Source organism: Aphelocoma coerulescens, chromosome 4A, assembly GCF_041296385.1.
Source record: "Aphelocoma coerulescens isolate FSJ_1873_10779 chromosome 4A, UR_Acoe_1.0, whole genome shotgun sequence".
Classification (NCBI taxonomy): Eukaryota; Metazoa; Chordata; class Aves; order Passeriformes; family Corvidae; genus Aphelocoma; species Aphelocoma coerulescens.
Genome location: NC_091018.1, coordinates 17,080,159 through 17,104,207, shown reverse-complemented (window position 1 = coordinate 17,104,207; position 24,049 = coordinate 17,080,159). Strand labels below are relative to the sequence as shown.

General features: G+C 36.6%; 1 protein-coding gene across 2 annotated transcripts in view; it reads right to left on the bottom strand.

Moving 5' to 3' along the window:
* Positions 1-4,190: 4,190 nt before the first annotated feature.
* Positions 4,191-24,049, bottom strand: part of LOC138110505 (leucine-rich repeat and calponin homology domain-containing protein 2-like) — a 41,167-nt gene continuing 21,308 nt past the window's right edge. Inside the window, exons 12-21 of one of the 2 annotated variants that reach the window (XM_069015483.1) lie at positions 20,977-21,045; positions 19,586-19,634; positions 18,367-18,483; positions 16,356-16,400; positions 15,903-15,953; positions 14,786-14,843; positions 14,033-14,145; positions 12,710-12,847; positions 12,336-12,413; positions 4,191-11,190 (exon numbers count right to left, since the gene is read on the bottom strand). In XM_069015483.1, the coding sequence (XP_068871584.1) occupies positions 11,071-11,190; positions 12,336-12,413; positions 12,710-12,847; positions 14,033-14,145; positions 14,786-14,843; positions 15,903-15,953; positions 16,356-16,400; positions 18,367-18,483; positions 19,586-19,634; positions 20,977-21,045 (838 nt within the window). In that variant the 3' untranslated portion in view covers positions 4,191-11,070. The remainder of the gene's footprint in view (positions 11,191-12,335; positions 12,414-12,709; positions 12,848-14,032; positions 14,146-14,785; positions 14,844-15,902; positions 15,954-16,355; positions 16,401-18,366; positions 18,484-19,585; positions 19,635-20,976; positions 21,046-24,049) is intronic. The other variant, XM_069015484.1, reaches the window with a different exon arrangement.

Below are 24,049 nucleotides of genomic sequence, written 5' to 3'. Positions count from 1 at the left end.
TCAACCATAAAGCAAATTTCCCTATACTTTTAGGTTTTGTTTCTGTGAATGTCTGGCACAGAAACATCCATCAGAGGTCAGAAATTCATCCCTGTGAGAAGGACTGCTCAACAGAACACAAGTTAACCACTGTAGTCTTCCTGCTGAGTGGGAGGCAAGTGAATAAACTCCCCAGCCTTAACCACTTTTGAGAGCTCTGTTTCAAATGCCTTATTGTGACTTGCAATTTGTCTCCTACACTGTCTGAAAAAATTGTGGCCCACACAAGCACTTCTTGTGGGTGCTTTTCATAGCACCACAGTGCATGAACTGTCCACTCAAAACTGTGAGCCCAACTAAAGAGTGTGGTGTGGGGCAGGGTAAAAATGCCATTGTAATCCTCCTTCGGTCCATCAAAATCACAGCATGCCTGACAAATTAACCAGCAGTTGAGATATATTTCATTTAAATCCAGCTGTTCATTTTGAAAATATCAGAGCATATGATGCTCTTGCTTGTGAGGAAACATCCCACCCTCTGTTCTGCCAGCTGACAGGAGTACCTGTGTGCTCCCCAGACATTTTCCTAAAAAAATCATGGGATTTGGCACAAACCAGCATCCACAGCTGTCTAAAGCCTGCTGGCCAACATGGACTTCCTGAGGCACCATCCTGGGGAACCCAGAGCCAGCAAGCAGGGCAGGACACTGCAGATCAGTGCTGAGGCTGGAAGGGACTGCAGGAGATTGTCTATTCCACCCCCCTGGCAGGGATGGGTCAAACACACCAACAGTTGGGCACCTGGTTTAAAATCTAAGCAGAATGTGTTTTAGCCCTGTAGGGGAGGCAGGTGTGGAGCTCACCTAGTGTGGTGAGGGGTTGAAGGGATGTAGCCACACTGAGGGACACTGCTGGAAGCTGGTGGAGAGCTGAACCTCCTTCAGGCAGCCCTGAGCACTGCCCAGATCCTGACTCCCACATCCTTTGCTTGGCTTTTTCACGTTTACGAGCATGGAAGGGTAACAGCTTCAGTGGCATCATTGAGTGTTTATTTGTATAAACAGGCTGCAAAAGTGGCAAACAGCAGAATGCTCTGTGGTTCTGGAAACCAGAGTGCAGGAGCAGTTCTCTGGCCAAAATGAAGGGGCTTCACTGTCTGCAGGCAGAGCACAACCTGCACTCAGAAGTGAACACAGGATTAATTCAAGTTGCAATATTGTCAAGCAGATCAGTCCATCAGAAAGTGAAAAATACCTCATGTTTTTACCATTGTTGAGTAAACTGTCAATTTAGACATGAATTTGTTGTGGCTTTTAAAAAGACAATAATAAGTCTCGTTTTACAAAAATTGTATTTTAGAGAAACTAAATTTACCCTTTTGTGCATAAGGCTTTTTTGGTTTATGTGAAAGTCCAAGTGAGAAAAGCCAGATGGTGGCGAGGTTTCTTTCCCATCTGTACCTGTGGGAACAGAAGTGGTGAGATCTGCTGTTTTATAGATGTCTTCTAAGCACATTATAGCAATTCTGAGTTTGCTTTTAGTCAAAACAGTAATTTGTTAATGTCTGAAAGGCCAGACAATGTAACAAAAAAAAAGAAAACCAAAACAAAACAAAGGAATGTACCCCAGTATGGCGGCACATAAATCCTGAAAGAATCAAGTATTTTTCCTAAATAAAATGTTTGTCATTTCAATTTATGCATCAAACACAACTCCTCAATTTGCAATGAAAGTACTTTGAATAAAATGTTAATTCAAGTTATCAAAAAGAGCACACATCAGAAGCAGTCTGTGTGATAAGGCTGTTTCTAAGCCAGTAGCAAAAGTAAAAACTGGGAATAAGAGTTTCAAAGTTCCCAAATACTCAAATAAGGCTCAATAATGCCATATACAGGCAATGCTACAAAAACAGATAAGCTAGCATGGCACTGCTCACAGAAGGGCAGTTAACACCAAGTAATAAATTATGGTTCACTCACTGGAGTGGTCTATCTGCTACCTCACTTTTGTAATCCTGTTTGCATATACAGGAGGAAGAAAACTTTGGGAACTCCCCTTTCATTTCACCAGAAAAAAAAATAGAACCATCATTTAAACTGATATTCCTGGGAAACAGAAGTTTACTTTGCTTGAGCCAAAAATTACAAAATGATCACTGTTGGCAGGAGCATCTCAATTTCATCACTGTACAAATGTCCTTACTGGAGAAAGAACAGAATGCGCTATTTCAGTACACTGTGAAAAGTGCAAGCTCGATGCATCACCCAGGGGTTAGTGGAGTTAGAAGAGTAGCTTTCACATAAACATTATTTGGAACCGAATTCAGTACTACTTATCTGTTTCTAAATTATACCCCTGAAAGTTTTCCAAGCTAATCCTGCTTTCTTTTGCTTCCTTTTCTTAGGGGCTGAAGAATACATGGAACGTGGGAGGGTTTGTCTTATTAAATATTCTTCAGAAGTTCATGCACTTGGAATCTTCTGCTAGGAAATAGTGTTGGCTGTGGCTTTGCCTTTTTCTTCTCTTTTGGAGAGCTGGAGATTTTGGAGATCAAAAGGGAGTGGATGAAACGAACAACATGGCATCAGCTAATGAATTTATACCTGTCTATCTGGAATGCCATATTCTTATTAACACAAATTAATATTTACACTGAAGATATCAGGATTTCTCACTCAAGATGCAAAAGGATTTCAGCTTCCACTAACTGTGGAGAAGAAAAATATCTGGAAATGCATTAAGAGAAAAAGCAACAAACATATTTGCACTGCTGAACAGTAGGAAATGTACCTCTAACAGTTTCGTGGAGGATAAAAATGGTAATGTCATTGTCTTGGTTTCAACAGGGAGAGAGTTAACTTTCGTCTCAGAATCATATAATCATTAAGGTTGGAAAAGAATCTTGAGACCACTGAGTTCACCACCAAACCCTTTTCCCACAACCACACAGCTTTTGACCACTTCCAGGCATGGTGATTCCACCACTGCCCTGGGCAGCCTGTTCCAATGCTTGACCACCCTTCCAGAAAAGAAATTTTTCCTAATATTCAATCAACCCCCCCCTGCACAACTTAAGGCTGTGTCCTCTCGTCCTGTCACTTGTTACCTGGGAGAACAACCCTCACCTGGCTACAACCTCACTTCTGGGAGCTGTAGAGTGATAAGGACGCCCCTGAGCCTCTTTTTCTCCAAGCTAAACACCCCCAGCTCCCTCAGCTGCTCCTCAGACTTGAACTTCATGGAGCTCAGCTTGGAACAGAGGCTTCTGAACAGGGTATCATTGCCCTTGAAAATCCAAAAAGCCTTTCATAAGAGGAAAGTTTTCTTCAGAGCTGGAAACTGAACAAGAGACTCTCAGAGAATTTCAACCACAAACCCCTCACTGGTAACTGCAAAAAAAAAAAAGTTCCAACTGTTGAGATGCTTTTGTCAAGGAATGGTGTTCACTTTCTTTGTAATGCTGTTCCTCAATTTCTGCTTTACAGTCCCCAAATGTGCCTCATCAGAAGACAAAGAGCAGCTGGATGTGTGCAGGTGCAGAACAAGGTCTCAGAGGGAAAAACATCTCTCAAAAGAGAGTATTTACTTTCAATATTCAGGTCTAAAAATAAAATTGTCTACATCTTTGAATAATCCAAAAGAAATTAAGATAAAGTAAATTTGGTCATATAAAATTCTCTGTTAACCTACATTTGAATAACCCAACTTAACTACAGCTCCAAACCCAGCAGCTCTGTTTCCTTAATGCTGGATCAAGCAATTGATGATCTGTGCTATTGCCAGACCCAGCCCAGGGAACAGAAGGGAAGCAGATCACCTCTGTTGGGAGGAATTTCTGTACTGGTTTAAGCTTATCATTAACAAGATTCAAAAATCTATGTTGTTCCAAATATATATGCTAGAAGAGTTGGGTGGTTTTCACAGGAAAGTGTGTACATGTATAAAGATTGCTACAAGTGAAGGCATCTCAATCCTCACATATTCCCACCACTGTTGGTCAAAACCAAAATCCCAACATACTTCATAATGTGTCCTACTTCCCTGAACCAGGAGTTAGCTTTTCTTTTGTTTATCAGAGGATGTATTTCCTGACATAATGAGGCAGGCCACTTATCAAAATGACAACACAGACATTAGAGAGAACATACAACAAATTCTCATTATTTACTACAAATATATAAACTGAAATGAAAGCAAATTGAAAAACTTGACTACATGAAAATTATGAAACAGTTTGTATTTTATACACAGCGTATGTACACTGGTTTTGGAAATGTGGGTTTTATCCATGCAAATTTAATACAAAACACTATTTACAAAAAGAAATAACAGTAAGAGCATTTTTTGAAAGAAACATGTATGTTGGAAGCTCCAGCAATAATGGAAATCCTAAAAAAAGGCTTAATACAGTATAGTACAAGTAGACAATCTTCAAAAGTGTGAAAGATGCACTTTACAAGAACATGAAATGCGAAATCAATTGAAATGCACTATCAAAAAATTTTGCAAGTATATACACAATTTGAGCATCTATTTTTAATGATCACTCTCCATCTGTGCCCTCAGAACTACTTCTGCCACTCTGCACACATTTACATATTGACCATTTGGTTACACTGCATCTTCTGAGTTTTATAACAACAAGTTACAAAATAAAGTAACTGAATACCAACTGAATGATAATTGTAAAGCAATCACATTTTCATTGTTCTAGACATTACATCATAGTAAAAAGTATTCACATTATTCCCAATTTATTCCACCAATGCACCCTTTTTCACTACACCTGTGTGTGCTCCTCCTGGGAATCTCAGCCTTGCTTTGCTGCTGGTGCCAACAGCCAAGAACAGCTGCAGCCAGGAACTCCCATGGCTGCAGGAATGCTCCATGGGACACATCCCTTCAGCAAACACAACTGCATCAACATCTGCTTGTGAAGAGCACAGTCTTGCACAGCTTCAGAATACATATTAATACTGAACAGTTACTGCAAGTTCCTGTGCCAGCTATGGCACAACCAAACCCTACACAGATACAGTAATTTTGGAAATAGTTCACTGGTTCACTCATTTTAAAATGAAACAAAGTAAAAAAGTATCCTTGTGGAATTTCCAAATATTCTCTATTTTACAATCTGCCTTCATAAAACTATGATGGAAAAAGTTATGTTTGCCTTACTTCACACAACTTTGAATGAAGTGAGGAAACTCTCCTTAGTGCCAAGAATTTACTTTAAATGGCTGACTTTATGTTTTAACTGAGTTACAAAACTCTGGAGGGAAATTCTGGTCTCAGTGAAGTCTTACAATGATAGACTCATTTAGGTTGGAAAAGACTGATCAAGTTCAACCACAAATTTAACACTGCCAAAATCAAAATTTTTCCACAACAATTAAATTTGCTGTCAGTCTGAGATATTCTTCTCCTTTAGATTTTGCTGAGATACTAGAGTAATCATGGAAAAAAGTTTTGGTTTTTGCTTGTTTTAAGATTAGGATTCTAAAATGTAAAAAACACTCTGAAAATAGCTTTTTGAAAATGTAACTGGCGCTATATAATTTGAACTAAAAATGATTGATTACATGTCATTTTATGATAACTCGTGTTCCTTCCCTAGAAACTGATCAGGTAGCTTGCAGCAATTCCACTGCCCATTGCCTCTCATGCTGAAAAAAAAATGGTCAAGCCCAATGAGGGAACAAACACTTCATATAACCACAATTTTATGATAATACCTTGCCAAAATTGTACAATGTGAAATACTTAAAGACTAATAAAGCAAAGGGCTTTTTATTATGTAACAAACACAGGAGCCAGAACTGCTCCTGTGCAGTGGCAAGTTTAAACTAAAATTCAATTAATCACATATATTCTCTATTTAACCAGTGAAGATCAGCAGGATTTTTCTTCACAGGAAGAAAAATTTATCTTCGTATTTTACAAAACAAACCTGTACCATAACATTCCTCATTAAGAATACAGTTCACCTTTCCCTCTCTCTGTAAATGAATTAATTACACACAACCCAGTGTGCTGCACATGGAACAAACCCAGTAATGCTGTTTTCATTCCCTCACGGAAGTGCACGAGGGTCACATTAACCTGTTCAGAGCCATGGTGCAATTTTCAATCAGGAAAGGTCTGTAGTTCCCAGAGCAAAAGCTTCCTCTGCTTTACTACATCATCCACTGCTGGTGAAAGTTAAATATTGGTAAACATCTATTATTGATTACTCTCAAAGTTATCACTCAGTGTTTTTGTTCAGGTTGCAGCATCTGTTTAAGAGCAAGGAGGTGTTTCTGTCAGTAGTTGTCACGCACAGACAATGGCACAAAACCAGGGGATCACAAGTGCCACGTGCCAGGTTCCCTGCCCAGGGCTGGGCACGGGCAGTGCTCTCTGCACCACCAGCCACTCCTCCTGCAGCACTGGAACACAGCTACCCAAACCAAAGATGACAAATTCCTTGTTGTTCTAAGCTCTACTGAAAGGTCCACGCACTCAAGGATCCACGTCCCTCTTTCTCTGCTCAGACTAAAGGCTTTTCCTGGTGAAGTGATTCAACATGGAATCAACTCAGAGCACTCTCTGCTTGGACAACTGTACTTTGCCTTTCCCATTCCTGGTCTTAATGACATTTTTTTAATTCCAAATTTGTTTATGTTGGGGTGTGTTTATTTGATTTTGCTTTTCAAGTAGAGATCCTCCAAAAGAAACACAGACATTAGCCTGACTTGGTGAGGAAAAAGTGACATTTGATTTACCAATACCAAATCACATCTCCTATCTGCAGAAGTGCTAAAAACTCCCACAGGTTGCTGTCAGTTGAAATCAGTGGAATCAGCCTTTCAAACAAACATTTAAGGAACCAGCAGAAGGAAGAACTGCCAGACCTTCGTCCTTCTCTTCAGTACCAACATAACACATGGAAATTCCGTTTTAGTGAAAACACGTCTTAATTTTTGTTTGGATTTGGCTACAGATTTATGTCAAAATCTGAGGAAACTGTCATTAAATGATCTGATATTTGATATAAAGTTTTTAGTGCAGTAAAAAACTAATGGTTGTCCTCACCTACAATTTTACTGAGGTCATACAACTTCCCACCTCATGACAACGTAATTTTTCCTACCATCTAAATACTGTATTTGGCTTATCAGAAAATTTTTATTAAATTAATCCATGTAACATTTTGCAACTTCATTTGACTTACCAGAGATCACTGTTTTAGTCAAGAATCTGACACTAAAGTTTGCTAGTGTCAAACAAGTTTAAGCCATGTTTGCTATGGTCTCCAGCTCAGGTATTCCACAAATCAAAAAGGTGAGAACTTACTGAAGTCGTGGCTAAAACTTGCCTTGACTTCAGTAAGGCCAGGATTTTTTAAAAAAGAAATTCTTATGATTCATGTCAGTTATTTATTGTTTCAAATCAATTGCTCCCTATTCTATGCTCATAGTTCTTGGTTAGATTTTGGAAGGCCTCCAGATACAGGGGTCTAGATGGTTTCTGCATCCCCAGCACTGCCCCAGTGGGCACACTGGATTAGGAGTGTTGGAGAACAGATGTGAAGCATTTCTGAGGTACTCTGTGGGAAGGCACCACACTTCACAACAATTATTTTACTGTCACTGCTTTAAGACCTCACCATATCTGGGAAATTATTGCTCAAGTGAAAGATCAGTCATGTGTGACATACTGCATCCAGTGCCATAAAACAGAAAAAAATACACGAGGACAGAAGCTCAGCCACTATGCTGATTCACTCTGTAATTTACAGTTCATGCCACATTATTGCAGTTAACTCTTCAGTTCATTAGGAAAACTTAATGCAGCTTCCTAAAGCTTTTAATGTTAACTTTTCTTCATGTTGTAATGAAAACTGACCAAGTGCAACAAGAACTGAGCAGGACTCTGTTTTTAAGAATCCTATCAGCTATACCAGTACTAAGTAATGGCATCACATCCTAAACAAAATGAGAAAAGGATATCTCAAACATTGCAAATGTTTGAAGCAGGGATTCTGGAATCACAATAGTTCACCAATGCCACTGGAACAATTTCTTAAAAAATTAAAGAAGAAGGAGGAAAGTGGCCCAGACTTACCAACAATAAAAATGCAATAGATCTGAGAATAAACAAAAAGTAAGATGTTGGGAATCAAAAGGAACGGGAAAAGGCAGTAGAGTATGCAAATTCTTGTACAGAGGAGACACAATATTTCCACAGGCTGCTTGGATATGAACACTTAAAATTCAAGTCTTTTTAGCATCATATTTGAAATTGCTCTTAAAGAAATCACAATGTACAAGCCAATGTTAGCAAGGCTTTAGATGATGATTATTATTATTTGTAAAAGCAGTTAGAGATGTGAGAGAGATTCATCCAAGCACTGTGGATCATTTCTCAGACTGCTCCTAAGAGTACCTGAAGGCTTTAATCTTTGCCATACTAAAAGGGAAGCCTTGGAAGAATCATGATTATCCATCCCCATAAGCAAGAAGGTAGCCACAATAATTTCCAAGGAATGTCAAAGCAGGACTGTTGCTAGCATGTCTGTGGGGAAGAACTTCAGAGTACTAAAACCAACCAACCAACCAATATTTTAGTAGTTTTCAGTTTAAAATGAGTACATAAGTTTCATACCCAGTTTTCAACTTACTAAGAAGACCTTAAAAATCCCTAACTGGTAAGCAGCTGCCATGCTACATTAAGGGAATTCTTAATGTTTACACTGTGATATAACTCAATAAAAGTAGTTCAAGAAGGAAAGAAGTTATTTTAAGATCAGAAAACGTATTTAAATATGACAATGGAATAGCAGTGGAGACCAGTTTTCAGATAACTGACAATTTATAGTTAGCACTTCCATGGCTAACACTGAACTAAAACTTTGCTCTGGTAGTAGCAACAACAGTGACATGAAAGACAAGGATTTATTCTTTTTGAATGGCTGGGTTCTTCAAATACAGCAGGCAAGCATTTTGCTTAGTGAATTATAACTTTTTCATTAGTTTTTGCGTGACTTTTCAGATAATGCCTTTAATGAAAACAGAGACTGAAGTTGTTAAAATAACCATTAAGAAGAGATATAAAAACCAATTAGAGATAGATTTGAAATACAGTATTTCAAATGTCAAAGCAATCCAGTTTCCTTAAACACATATTTACCTAACCTAAGATTTATATCTAGGACTTTGCAAATTAATTTATACACTAGCCTCTCCATAAGCTGTATTTTAAGACAACACTATATGAACAATAGAGGATTTTAACTATTACATGTACACCAACTTGCTTCAATGGATTTAAAAATAAGTTTTTAAAACTTATCATCAGAAAAAAGCTATTTTTCCTGTCAACTATTGCCTATAAGTACTACAGTAGAAGGAATACACAATACTCCTCCCCTCATTGTTTTATGAATTATATTACATGGGGTCTTGATCAATTGGAAAGAGCAGAACCAAATTTTGTCACATGCTTGGCAAACACATCCCTCAACTGAAAATAACTTAGCCTGAAATAGAAAATCTGTGGCAGTCAAAATGTTTTTTTTAATGGAGCTACCTAGTCATGAAAAACAAATTAATACAAACAGATCTACTACCAAAATTATGAAATTATTTGCAATTTGTTTAGAGAACTCAACTGTGTATGGTTTCAAAATGTTCTCAAAACACCAAGATTTTGTGCAGAAACAAATACATAAACTCAGAAGTTTCAAAAAACCACCACAGTGGAAATTTCTTTTCTTCACATTTATCAATCAATCTAATGCCTCAGCACAGTGACATTTGTACAAACTGACCTGTGTGCTAATGCCACACTCAAGTAAATTACACAACAAATCCTGCAAACACTAAAAAGATAAAACATTGATACTTCCCAACTAAATTATGGATATACCTGTTGTAAAAATGTAACGTGAGATCAGGAGCAATATTACACAAAATCCTGAACATCACAGCGTAAACCTGAGATTTTGGCAGTTTTATCAAAATGTCCTAAATTACTCTGTATGAATCACTAGTCCTCATGTCTTATTCATCATGTGTATTTGTTTGTCCCAAACAAAGAAAAGTAGACAACTTTTTTTTTGTCCAACAATACATTAAACCAAAAGTAATTAGGTATTATCAAATTAAATATCATAAATAAAAAGTATTTACAGTATTTTCTAATTATTAGACAACAAATAACCAATTAAATTGTGCAACAAACTTAAAACACCCAACGTCAAAAATGTGAAGTATTACTTAAATCTTCACATACTGATTTTACAAAAAAACTATTAAAATATTAAAAAATTTCCATTTTATCTATTTTAAACAAAGAAATTTCAAAAATGTTTAAGACTATTAAGAGTTATCAATTACACAGGCACTTCACATGTAAACAATCTACAGTACAACTGAAAAAAAAATATTTGGCACCAACCTAGAAGACTGGAAAAACTCAATAAACTGTGTCCTTTTCCTATTGTGTCCTGTTCTGTGTAATCACCATACACTCAGACTCAATACTGGCAATGTTAGAAGTGCGTAAGTTACAATCAGGAGTGCAAAAAACAAAGAATGCAAATATTAAGCTTTCAGAGAGTGAAAAGGGATTACAAGTGATCAGTTGCTCATGTTTTTATCATCATACCATCGCTACATTTTTGTATTATCTTTAAATCAAATGATTGACTCAAAAAATTAAAGTGATGGGGGGTGGGGAGGGGTGTGCTTTGTACTTTCCAAAGTAATTCAAACAACATTTTCAATGTAAAAAAAGAAATCCAGCATTTAACTCTAACACTGAGATGTTAAATGGCAGCTTTTAACTTAACTAGAAAGAGAACCTGATGCTACCACATTCTCTTTGTACATCCAATTACAAGAGAAAAAAAAAAGAATAGTTATGTTCTTTTAACTGTGAACTGACTCCAAGGTTTTCACACACAGCTCCAAAGTAAGGCTCTCTACAGCATCTGGACAGATTTCAGTTTTTGATGGCTTGGGTGTTCCCATGTGGGAGGCTGAACTGCCTCAGAGCAATCCATATCAACAGAACAAATGGGAAGTTGTCTAGCTGCCAAGAAGTCACATCACATGGAAGAAAGCTGAGATACTTTCAATGCAGGCAACTCAAGCAGAGCTTGAACTGTGAGGCCAACCTTCACCAGACCCCTTTCCTCCAGAATGTGATGGGGCAAGCAAAGTCTCTCCTGCAAAAAAAAACCATAGGACATTTAACCAGTTCCATGCCTTTGTCCCCAGGGTGGGTAACAAACACATTCTCTGAAGCCACACACGTGTCATGAACACACTTGCAGAGAAAACACCTTTGGCCTTAAATGTCACAGGTGGTTCTCTACAGTAACAGAATGGGCAGAAACCTGTTATAGTAACTATCTGTTTAAAGTGTTAAACTATGACAACATCAGAAGATACAGAAAAGACTGCTAAATTCATAAAGTAAAAGACTTTCTTTTCATAAGCAGATAAGAAAAACAAGCTGATGGGTGCTGTTGGCTCAGTGGCCTTCTTCCCCCCTCCTCTATTTTGTAGACTTAGTAGCAATTTTTCCCTTGGGATAATTTAGAAGTGCTGATAGACTCAATAATGAGCCATTCTCCAAGAAAGTAATCATTCAGTCTCAAAATTGAGCACAAGCTGGACAATTTTCCCAACTTCCAGCTGGTGTTACAAGTAATTCACGAGGTAAATCTCAGCATCTCTAGCTTCTGAATGGCCTGTGGCTCCACACTAGACAGAAACTATGGCAGAGCAGTAAACCAGGTTCTAAATCTATGAACTAATTTTCTTCTTGTACTAAAATAGATCAAGAGAATTTTGTGCCTCATAATATGCAGGAAATTATTGAATTTTCAGGTTTTTTCCCCTCATAAAAGAAGGTAAGAGGATAAACTGGAGCAACAGAAGCGTAAGTAATGAACTACAACTACAGCCATGCTAAAAAAGATAGCAAATCATTCAGGCTACAGACTTCTGTAATTGCAGGATATTTCCTAGACAGACTGAATTCATGCCAAAGCAAGTTCCTAAACTCAAGACTTTCAAATAATAGAACATCACCCTCTCAAGTCCGTTTTTTTTGTTTAGATGACAATTTATTTTACAAGGAGGTCAGAGTTATTTTTACTGTAAAGAACTGACTAGAAACCCATAAAGTAGCTTCCTCAAATTCCCCCTATAAGCCTGAAATGGAATTTCTCTTCATACCTTCAAGATCTCTGGTCAGTGTCATAATCACTACTGCTCCCTGAATAAAGCTCCTCTAACCCCCCAACATCAGTATTTGCTGACGTTTTCAGTGGTTATTAATAAATCAATAAAGCAATTAGTGTACCTGTGGAACGCCCAATTTTTTACAAGCATCAAGGAAGTTTTCAACATTTCTTCGGCACTTTGCCATGCTGAGTTTAGGCTGTGAAGACAGGATATCAGATCTTCATCAGACATTCATGAAGGACTGTGTATTTGTGATGTAAATTCACTTACAGTTACTAAAACACAAGACACGTTCTATGAGGACTCAGTATGAGGAAAACAGCTCTTAAACTAAACTTCGGAGCCTTTTATAATGCATCTTCCAGAAAAACTGAAGTAATAATGTAGCAAATTAATATGGTAAACCTGAGTCACAATGTTTTAGTATTGAAATTCAAAAGCTTGTTTTCATGCAAGATGTACCAACAATGAGATAAATGACTTATGCCTTACCACTGCTGGCGATGGGACGTGAATGCTGGCAACAGAACGTGGCCTTATGTGATTGGCTAAATGGCAAAGAACCACCCCATCCATCAATGCTGCTCCAATGTCATCTGGCAAAATTACCTTCAACCTGGATTCAAGGTTCTAGGAAAAGGGCCACAAGTAAGTTACTCTCAACATCAGATATTTTTTCATTTTAAATCCAGGGTATTTGAAAGCACGCAGAAGTTTAAAAGGAACATTTTAATACTAAAGTGAAGTATATGGAATAAACTTACACTTTACTCAGTATAAACATCCTTTTCTCCTTATTGGCCCCATGTTCCCTTTGTTTGTATTGTTAGGTTTTTCTTGGGGGGTGTGTTATTTTATTGTTTGGAGTTTTTTAAATGACACAACAACATACACTGAGAAAGACATTCTGCCAACAACAACCACAATACACAGCTCTCAAGACCCTATGAGGGTGACCCTCCTGTTATGAGCAGTGACCCTACACTGCTCATAACAGGAAAGCACAGAATTTAAGGACAGAAGTGTTGTGCTGAATATGTCATCCGTGCTCAGTGGGCAGAATCTGTGAGTTGAAACCATACAGGATTTAATGAGAAGGAGGAAAAGAAAAAGAAGGGAACACAACTGTGGGAAAGGCTATTTCACTTGTACAGATGACAATTAAGCTGAGGTGGCCAAGGGCCACACTTGTGTTGTTACAGAGAAGGCAAACAATGATTTTTCCCACCCCAACAACAAGACTTTACTGCTCAGGAAGTGAGCCAGACAAAACAAACATTCTTCATAGAAGTCACACCACAAATTAGCACTGCCCTGAACAGCAGAGCAACTATGATTCGATTAACTCTAACTCTTAAGTGCCTTGAAAACACAGCTACACAAAAGCCAGTTTACTGAAAATCTGAAATGTAGATCCCATTCAGGATTATGTAATTTATAGCAACTTTCTACACTCAAAAAGCATTTGGCTATTTATAAAACAATAATCATTCTTCTTCAGATCTCAGGTCAAACAATAGCAAACACAAGCAGACACTGTCTCCCTAAGAAAATTTAACACCTCAGAAAAAAAAAATTAATTTCACTTTGTTTTCTAGAAAGAAAAAAACCTCAACTAGTTCTCAGTTGGTATTTTGGTTGGACCCAAACTAGTACCAGTGTAGCCTGTTATATGAAATTCCTTAAGAAGAAATACCACTACAGAGATGCCCTTGTACAACTGCAACAATTTGGAGGCCTTTAAAACAAAGGTTTAAATTGTGGTACAGAGCAAACTAAATGCACTGCAGCCATTCAGTGAATAAAGGTACCTACATTGCGAAGCTGTCTGATTTGTTCCCTTTCTTCCCTTAAATGTTCCATTTTCCTCCTCATAGTAAATCCAGGATCCACTGCACCGTAGTCCTGGCGTGAGGCACGGCTGAAAGCTATCAAACATGAGGGAAGTCAGACATCAGAGGTCAGGTCAAAAACATTCAAAAACTGAAGATCTATAACTGAGGTTAAAAACAGGAAAAAAGAATAAATATATTTAAGCTTCCTGCTATAAAAGATACTGCCTATGAAACATCTTTCAAATAAAATGCAGAGATCATCTTACTTAAGTGTAAATGGATAATTGGAAAATATGGAGACAGAACTGACTTCAATACTGAAGTATCAGTTTGGGACATACAACTCCATTTGCACTTCTTCAAGAATCTCAATCTAGCTTTGAAAGTATTTTCATGTGTTTTACTTTTAATCAAGTATAAAGTCTTTAAGCCATCTAACCTCAAGAACAATTGTATACTGTTTCCCTGTTCTTTGACAGTGACTAAATATGCAGAAAATAAAGGAGTGGGGATAAAAAACCTTAACAAACAAACAAACCAACAAACCAACCAAATCACTCTACAACTTGAGGAGCTTCCAGTTATTTGTTTGCCAAAGCTGCTGTCTATGCCTTTCCCAGTACTATCCAGTGATAAGTAAACTGAGTGAACTGCTGTACTGTGACATCTGCTATGCTTACTGCCTCTTGCAGCCTGGGAAATAAACACACTATGTTAGAGAACAGCAGCTTACCTGACCTTGGTTTGAGACCAAATGGACCATGAGTGTTACTATCTGTCCTTTCATAATCCTGTTAAAAAGAGATGAAGTCAATTTTCTTCCACTCATTAAAAGCAATAACTTTTGTTCCCATCAAGATACTGTTTAAATTATTCTTGCCTAGAGTCCTTCTGCTTAACTGTAAAACAGTCTTTTGAGGAGGACAATATAAAATAAATTGAATGAATGCAACCCTACTACATACAGATAAAATTGTCATAATGAGAAAAGAAAAGCAGCACCAGATTATTTAAAATCTATTGCAAAATATTTCACACTACTGCAACCATTCTGTGAACAGAGTTTAAGCCAGCTGTAAGCAGATTCAAATATTCTCCCAATGCTTAGATTCAAAATCTACTTCCAACTATGAAGACTAGGTTTTTCTCATTTCACCATCTAAAAAGAGAAATGCACTCAATATTTTGGTATGTACATGAGAGATCTTTGTTTCAACTCGTTTCACTGTATTCTGGGACATGTTTTAATTCTGCTCTCTCAGGCTCCTTATTGACATGAGGTGGAAATGTTAATAATATTTGCTTTATTTCAAGCTAAGCAGGGCAGTGCTCTCACAGCAAGACTCCGTGGATGACACCCCTGAATGAAGCTGGAAGGCTGCACCACAAAGATGACACCCAGGATTGAGAAGGATGAAACTCCTTGAGAAGTGTCAGCACCTTTGGGTTCCTATATGGAACCATATACATGGGTGAGGCATAAAGTACTAAACCACACGCTTCAATTCTCTCAGTGACTATGTGCCCTGAAGAACAGTCTTCCTTAGGAAGGCCTATCAAATATGGCAAATCTGATTTTTGTTTCATTAGTATTTAATGGAGACAGAGAAATGCACCTTTCCTCACACCAGTCAAAAAGAACTCTAGGGGAGATCAGAGTTGCAAAGGTAAAACAAGCTGTAACATCTGTCTCTACTTTCATTCTGGTTTTGTATTTTTATGATGATGAAGTACTTCTAATTGTAATTTCAAAGGAAACTAACAGCTTTGTATCTGCATGAAAAACCTGGTGACAGCAATGAACACAAAGAAATGTTTGTTGAATGAAAAACAAACCCACAAACTTGTACCTCAGACGACACAGGAGACTGTGGGGACACATTAGTATTATCACTGTCTTGCTAAAAAGAAATCAAAGAGATGAAATTATAAAAATGAAAACGATGATTTAACAAGAAACATGAAATTATGAAATACAAAAGACATACAACACTTGTCAAGTATGCTACAAACTGGCAGCAACTAAATTTTGAAATATGTAAGGCAAGGAGCCACTGTCTGCTGTTTACGTCAAATATTAGTTTTACATCACCTCTACTTGATAGGTGAATTAACTTTGCTCTTACCAAAGCAAGCAAATGTCCTACTGTTCCCCAGCAGGCAATCATGAGCATTTATTTTTTTAAATAAAGGAGTATAATAGTTATTTCTGCTATGGCTTTGGAACGCAAAGTTAATTTGTTCAAAAAAAGACAAGTGAATAAAATTATTTCTTAATATTTCACACAATTACTCCATCTCACCTCATCATTTTCATTTCCACTTGAACTCTTTCTGGAAGACTTATACTGCAAAACACACACAATTATTACTTTAAAATGAAAGCATGGTTTTCATTTGAACTAAATGGCTTGCTTTCACTCAGATGTTACTTATTACTGATGGAGCTGCTGAGAAAAAAAGCCATGTTACAGAAACAAAGGAGCAAGAAAGAAACAACAGAACAGAACACGACATTTCTAGGCTAGTCAAGATCTTCATCAGTTGAAGGGATAAGAACATTTTAAAACTGAATACTTTTATGTCAACTCTGCATGTGACAGCTGATCCAAGTGAAAACATCTTAACAATTGCTAACATGAAGCACTGTTTCTTAGGAAAAATTATGCAACCTGTGAAAGCTAGTTTTATAATATGTTTTTTATGTGACTAAGATTGCTTACATTTTAAGAGACTGACTTGACATTGTAAAAAAATAAATTAAAAAAGATTAAGGTTGCCTTTAAAACTTCAAAGTCTAATCACATCCTTTACATATTTAAGACAATGCTTTTCCCACAGGTCTGTGTGATTTGTTGTGTGTTGCTTTCATCACTGTCCCACTTCCATGATTATGCTAAAAGTGTAGGAAATTAAAGAGGGATTGAAGGAAAAAATTTACAAAAGTGGTATTTAAAAAAATAAATGTATCTCATTGTCCACAGAGCAAGTGTACAAAAAGGAGGAAAAGCCCCATGCAGATAAAATTAAAAAGACCATGACTACAAAAGTCTAAGTTTGTTGAGTGCATATGACCAGGCCACTCATCTTCATGATGTGACACTCAATGCAGGCTAAGCAAGACACTAACTGCATTGTCACTGCTTTCTCACAACAGCAGTGGTACCTATTTTTTTTCCCAGCTTGCCATGGAAGAAAGGCTCTGTTTCAGTGGTTTCTTGCCTTGTTTTTGAAAATGAAACTGTATATTTTGTTACTGGTATAGACTGTTTAATTCACTTTGGAGACCCATCTATAGCTGTATGTAATGTGATTTCAGGCATCTGCTTCCATCACAGAGCTCACTACTGACTGGCATTTAAAGCCATGCCTGGTAAGCTATGAGGAGCCACTTCTGTATTGGTAGCACAGCTCTTTAGCCACTCAAACACCTGAATTCTCTTTTACTTAGAAGTTTCTCTTTCTCCTCAAATTCCACAGGAAAAAAAAAAAAATCAGGATGAAAACCCTGGAAAGAGAATACAACTCCATTATCTCCTCAGGAAAAAAAAAAGATTTCTGTAATCACAACAATGTATCTGAGCTGCATGGCATGCTCTGTTCTCCCAAGAATTTAATTTCTTTCAAGTTTCCTGGCATTTCACAAATGTGTTTGATGGAAAAGACCCAAGAAACTAATTTCATAAGTGACAAATTTAATTTTAACTCAACCTAGCACTTCTCAGAACTCTCCTATTACTCTACATAGCCCAAAATAAATGTTACCCACTGCTGCTAGAACTTCCCCTGTGCTCTGCAGAAAGCAGACACTGGCACCTGCTGACTGAGGGTGCACACTACAGCAGCAACGGAACACAGACAAAATTTCCCTTCTGAAATGCAAATTAATGCCATAAGACCCAAAATGCACAAATCATTCCTAGAACCCTGCTGCAAAGAAAAGGCAATGTGTATTTTCTTTGCACTAAAATTAAGTAAATAAATAACTAAACAAAATCCCACCAATAGATGGTGAAGGACCAATGACAAGATTAGGTTTTGGTTTTGCCAGAAAACAACAATGAATTACTTTCTTTTATTTAAAGGATAAACAAAATTTTTGATCAATTTTTTCTTCCTGATTGTCCAGCACTCTCAAATCATCCTAAATACATACATATATATATTTTTTAATCAAAAGAGTCAAATCAAAAATTATGTTACATGCAAATTTAAAAGCATGATGACCTTTGAGGATTTACCTTTACTTAGTTTTATAGTTTCTTCCCTCTTATTTTAAAAAAAAGTGTCACCCACCCTCACTCCCTCCATTACCTTGAAATACTCTTTTCTAATTTGTTTACTTCTCCTTCTTTCTTCATTCTGCCAGATTACTGGTTGTGTTTCTGGCCAGTGCTGCTCATCCATTGAATCCTTCTGGTTTTCCAGTGGCTATAATGGTCAGAAATACTTCTATGTAAAATGTAAATATAACTCTTGTGCATTAGCACAAATTATTATGAACTACAGTTGTTAATTATTTGCCTGTCTCAATCTAGCTTTATGACCTGAAAGTTTAACAGTCTTAATGGTGATTCTGGTAGAAACCACTTATTTCTGTTCAAATCCTAAAATGTATTTCATAGAAGAAAAAGAATCTATGAAATAATTCTTCAGAAAATAACAGTTTTCTGCACTGAGACCAGTTGTGCAGGTAGGTTAGGAATCCACCAAAGGCTGCCAGAAATACATGAGTTTCAAATGTGGTTAGCCACTAGCACATCTAATTTCTCACTATAAATAATCATGACCCAGAGAAAGGATGGCTGTAACAAAATCAGTTTGAGTATTTGTTGGCTGTTCCTATCTAAAAGACTATACACCCCAAGAAGCTGTAAGAGAAACCTCTCTTTTAAAGTACTGCAATATATACTGAGGAGACAGCTAAAGTAGATTGATTCTTAAATAATAATAAATATATATGATTGTCTGCTTGATGAAAACTGAAAGCAGACAATCTGGATGGACTGTTTCTTAAATGTACCACAACTAGAATATGAGGGCATTTAAAGCAATTGCAGATAACTAATAGATAAAAATAATAAAAAAGTACTCTCTACAGTTTAACTTGAAATTTTATCATATCATGCAAGCTTCTCATTGAAGGATGGAAAATGAAAGCCTACATACTTCAATCCATTTAGAAGTTGCATCTAAAAACCAAACTGAACATTATAGTTGAGGCAGTACCTTTATATGGAAAGATACACTAAAACCAAGAAAGTAAAACTTATGCCTCATTAGTTTCAAGACCTTAAAGATGGTACCATAAACTATTAAAACAAAAGGGCTCCATTACAAACAAGTCAAATTATCTTGAGGCATAAGATCTTCAAAGATCTTGTATTTTCAACCACAATTAAGACACCTTCAAGAACTATGTGTATAAGCAACCATATGAATGTATTACAAGTTTTCTGCCATAGAGACAAAACCAAGGAAACACCACCACCACTCAAATAAAAAACCACTACATTTACATTTGAATATTTACCTGCCAGTTGTATGGGGACACTGGGGAATTCACTTCATTTGTTGAGACACTAAAACGTGAGATGAAAGGCATTATGAAGCATACTACTTTTTTGTCTACTTTAAAACAAAGTACTTGAAAATATAAAAAAGTGAACACTTAAAAAGTGGCTTCTCCACAGCACTACAGTATTTTTTAGCCATCTGTATATGGATGTGACAATGTGGTTTAAAAGTATGACTACTGAACTGAAATAATATTTGACTCTCCTTTATCATAACTTGACAATGGGTCTTCCACCCAACAGTACTTTATTTAGAAAAAGCTTCTCTTGAAGGTTTTAGTTTGTTTTGGTTTTAAGTCTCAGAACTGCCTGTTTCATTAACAAACAAGGAAAAGGCAAATTTAATTTTTCCTGGATTATCCTATAATAAAAAAGCCTAACAGAGCTGTACACTTGAATAGGTGGCAGCAACTCAAAGAGAAGAACCTGTGGTAAGTGAGCAAAGCCTGGAAAGTTCCAAGGAACAGCTACAGCATGATTCACACAACCACAGGACATGTGTGCAGCCAGCTCTGCACAACCACAGGTACCAATGAGAGAGGAGCCAGCCAAAATAGGATGTATCACACTGAAGCAGCTGTACTGGGTCAAGATGCTCCTGAGGTGTAGCTGAACTGCAGAGAGCTGTTCCCACCCCACTGCAATCCAGCACCAACAGCAGTTACAGCTTTTCTCTCTCCAAACTGGGGTTTGGACATTTCCCAATTCCCTAAAGACAAGGCTTTGGGTATTTTTGATTACTGATGGTTTCTGGGGTTGGTGTTTTTTTTTTTTGCTTTGTTTTGTATGTGGGGGTTGTACTTTTTGTTAAATTCAAAGAAAAAGCCTAAGTACAGCACCTGCAGACAGTGGATTCCTCAGTAACACATGCTCCACAAACAATAAAGGTTTTGTAGGCTGAACTCCCAGTAACACTTTTCCAACAGCTCCTAAGAGCACAAAAGGACTGCCAGGGAGGAAAATCTAGATGCCTAAGCACAGCTCCAGTGCCACCTTGTGTAACACAGAATCTAAAATATCTGCACAACAGAATCTCCTGTGGGAAGAGGTACAACCTTCCACACTGGAATTGGAGGTCTAAAACATAAATTAATTGCTGCCATAATCAGCACTATACTCAGACCTACAAATTTGTTTCTGGATTACATCAATTTTTCTAAATACTCAGAAGAACAACTATTTTTTTTTTCAATCTGAAAGAAAGAAGTTCAAGAATAGATTACTCTTGTAGCTGCAATTTCACCATGAGCTAAAAGCATTATGACAGAAGATGGCAGTAGTGACACTATAAACAAAAATGAAGCTAATAAAATATTGAAAGCTGTGATACATTTAAGTATAACAATACCATTTTTCAGATTCCATTGGCTGCTTTGGTCTGTTCCTTGTGTTTACTGAAACTGAATGATTAAGAAGCCTAGAACAAAAAAAATATGTATTTAAAACAATTTTCTTACAGTATGTCATTTTCACTGCATCACATTTCCTGTAAAGAAACAAGTTTTGAACATTAAGTGGCATTTTCCATAAAAATAAAATGTGTGTGTACACATATGAAATCCAAGCCCATTCCTGCTTCCATTTGAATTAACAGTATCATTTCTAGCTCTTGAAGTATTTCAAGTTAGCAAAACTTGGTGATAATTCAAACCAAAATGAAGTCTCCTCTTATTTTTCTCCCTAAATAGATACTATTTCAGCTGATCTCACACCTGTGTAAAGTCATGCTGCTCTCAACACAAAAGCCCCACTGTTCACTACAATTAGAAGATGAAAGATAGTCAACTTAAAGCAGACCAGAAAGGATAGAGACAGACCAAGCACAGAAAAGTCAGTCAGTAACAGCAGATGAGAAGATGTAAGAAACACTGCAAGTGCAAAGGAAATGTAGAGAAAAAGGAGGGGTGGAAAATGGAGAAACACAGGCTTCTAAGAAGTAAAAGAAAAGTTTAATGCAGAAGTGAACCAATGGAAATTCCATTTTTCTAAAATGGTAAACAGTCAAAAAAGCCTAAACTCAACAAGATTCAGAAATGTGTTTTTCACCTGGAGCAAACACATATCACGTGTGAATGCACAGGAAGATGATATAAGCTATTATGGATGTTTTAAGTGTTAAAAATAACCAATCAATAACACTTAAAACTGTTTTTAAGTAAGCATCACGTTGAACTTAAGTGACAAATTCTGAACTCTTGAAGGTAGCAATATTACATTTTGACAGCGACTTCATGTGCAGAAGTGTGATGGAAGTGTATTTACACATAATTATATATGGAACTAGAATGTATTAAGAATCAGAACACAACCAACTCTTCAATGGAAGAAAGTAAAACAGTAGTCACCTTTTTATACTTCATTACTATTCCACAGTGCAGCATAGTCATTAACTTTAAATGATTGATGATTTTTCAATCAAACTTCTCTGATTACGGTGATAACTTTGAACTCAGTAATCTCATTTGCAGTATAAACCTCTCACTGTGTGACCCTCAGTTTAATGGGATTATGAGAAGTTAAGCCTGTAAACCTGTAAATGTCTGTAAAAGTTTAAGCCTGTAAAAGTTAAGCCTGTAAATGTCTGCTGCAGTCTGTAGCATCTGCTTCCTATATTTTGTGTTCAGAAACTTAGCTTTGAGGGTGCATTACAGACTTAATTTATACTACAGCCTGAAAAAAGTGTAACCAAAAAAAAATATTCAGAGCATGGGTCATCGAACCAGAATCTAATGCTATTTTAAAGTCATTACCTTTTAGAGACTCCCCATTTAAACTAGCTTAGTCTTCAACTGAAAGCAATGAGAAATTCAGAGAGACTTTGTAGGAAGTGATGACTACAATTAAAAAAAAAATTATACTCAGTTTGATGCAACACTTGCACCAAAACAGACACTATAGTATAAATGCAATGATTGTATATAATAAAGGCTATTCCTTTTTGAAACTTATTATATGAAATGCAAGGAAAAACTATTCAAGCTAATTCTAACATATATATACATACACTTTTCAGCTACACTGTTTCTGTGTAACACGTATATAATTAATGACTGAGTTTATCACAAACTAAAAATATAAACAAAGTATATTTTTATACTTTCTAAAACAGAACCAGTAATTTTTGGAACTTCCTATTTAAAAACTGAAGAATACTGATGGGGAAGTAATAGCAAGTTCAGTATCTGACATGTTGCTAAGCCCGGTTACAGAAATCTCAATTTCCTGCGGAATAACGAACTTGAAAGCTTTTAACTAAAGAAAATAGTGAAGAAAATTAATCTGAATTTACTAAATTGCAGAAAATTGGCAAAATAATTTGTTCCGTTTCAAAGGGGGCCTGGGGCAATCACTGCAGGCATGTTAATTACTGTTTTTCAAGAAATACAATGCAAAGCAGAGTATATAAAATGGAAGTAGAAGTAGCTCAGGTTCAGAAGTTACATGGTGTTGGTGGTCCAACAATTTCAGCAACTGTTGCCATTCCTACCATCATTCATTAAATCCAAAACTTTTATTGTACAACTTTTATTGTGCCAAATACTGATGATCTTTCTGGTTTAGTGAACTAAGAACTTGCACAGGACATCTGTTCCAAAACTGCAATCAATTTCCTACTCATGAAGTCGTACAGATCACACCAATTCAGTTGTTACAGATGTAGCATAACAATTAATCCTCTGAAAGGGTTCTAAAACTCACACAAATTTTAAAATCTAAATTAATCAACACCACATATTTATGTATATTTGACATATATTTACATACTAAACACAAAATTAACATAGTGATTCATTTTTCTACTTCTATATTATGCAAGCACAACATCTGCACCGAAGTGCTTGACCAGATGAGAGAAAAAGGCAATGGCAAAACCAAGTATGATATTGGAAAATATTTTCTCAAGTTTCAGGATTTGAAGAGTGGAATCTCTTCTCAGCCACTTACACTTTCACATTTTGTGCAAACATAACAACGATTAATGGACACAGATGAAGTGAACAATGGTAGTGTTATTTTAAGGTTAGCTATCTTCAAGTTTAGACAAGCAAGTACTACCTTGAATCTCTAAAGTGTAAGAAGACACTAGAAATCTTGTGCAATGAGACAAAGATGATTTATTTTCAATTCATTCCAGAGCAGTCCACTGACTTCACATCTGTCTCTGCTTTGTGATTGAAGTTGTGCTCTTCTGGATTTAGACAGTTTTAGGAAATCACTGCTGCCAAGTAAGAACCCAGACTTAATTTTGATGCAAACTCAAACAGGCTCATTTGGAACCAATGAAAATTATTTAATCTAAACTACTCTACTGCCTTTTGAAAAAGACAAGGAGTATCCAGACTAAATTACAGAGCTTCAATTTATAAGGTAACAAAGTTTGAAATCACTTCAGTCAACACCTACATGTTTGAGTATTGTCT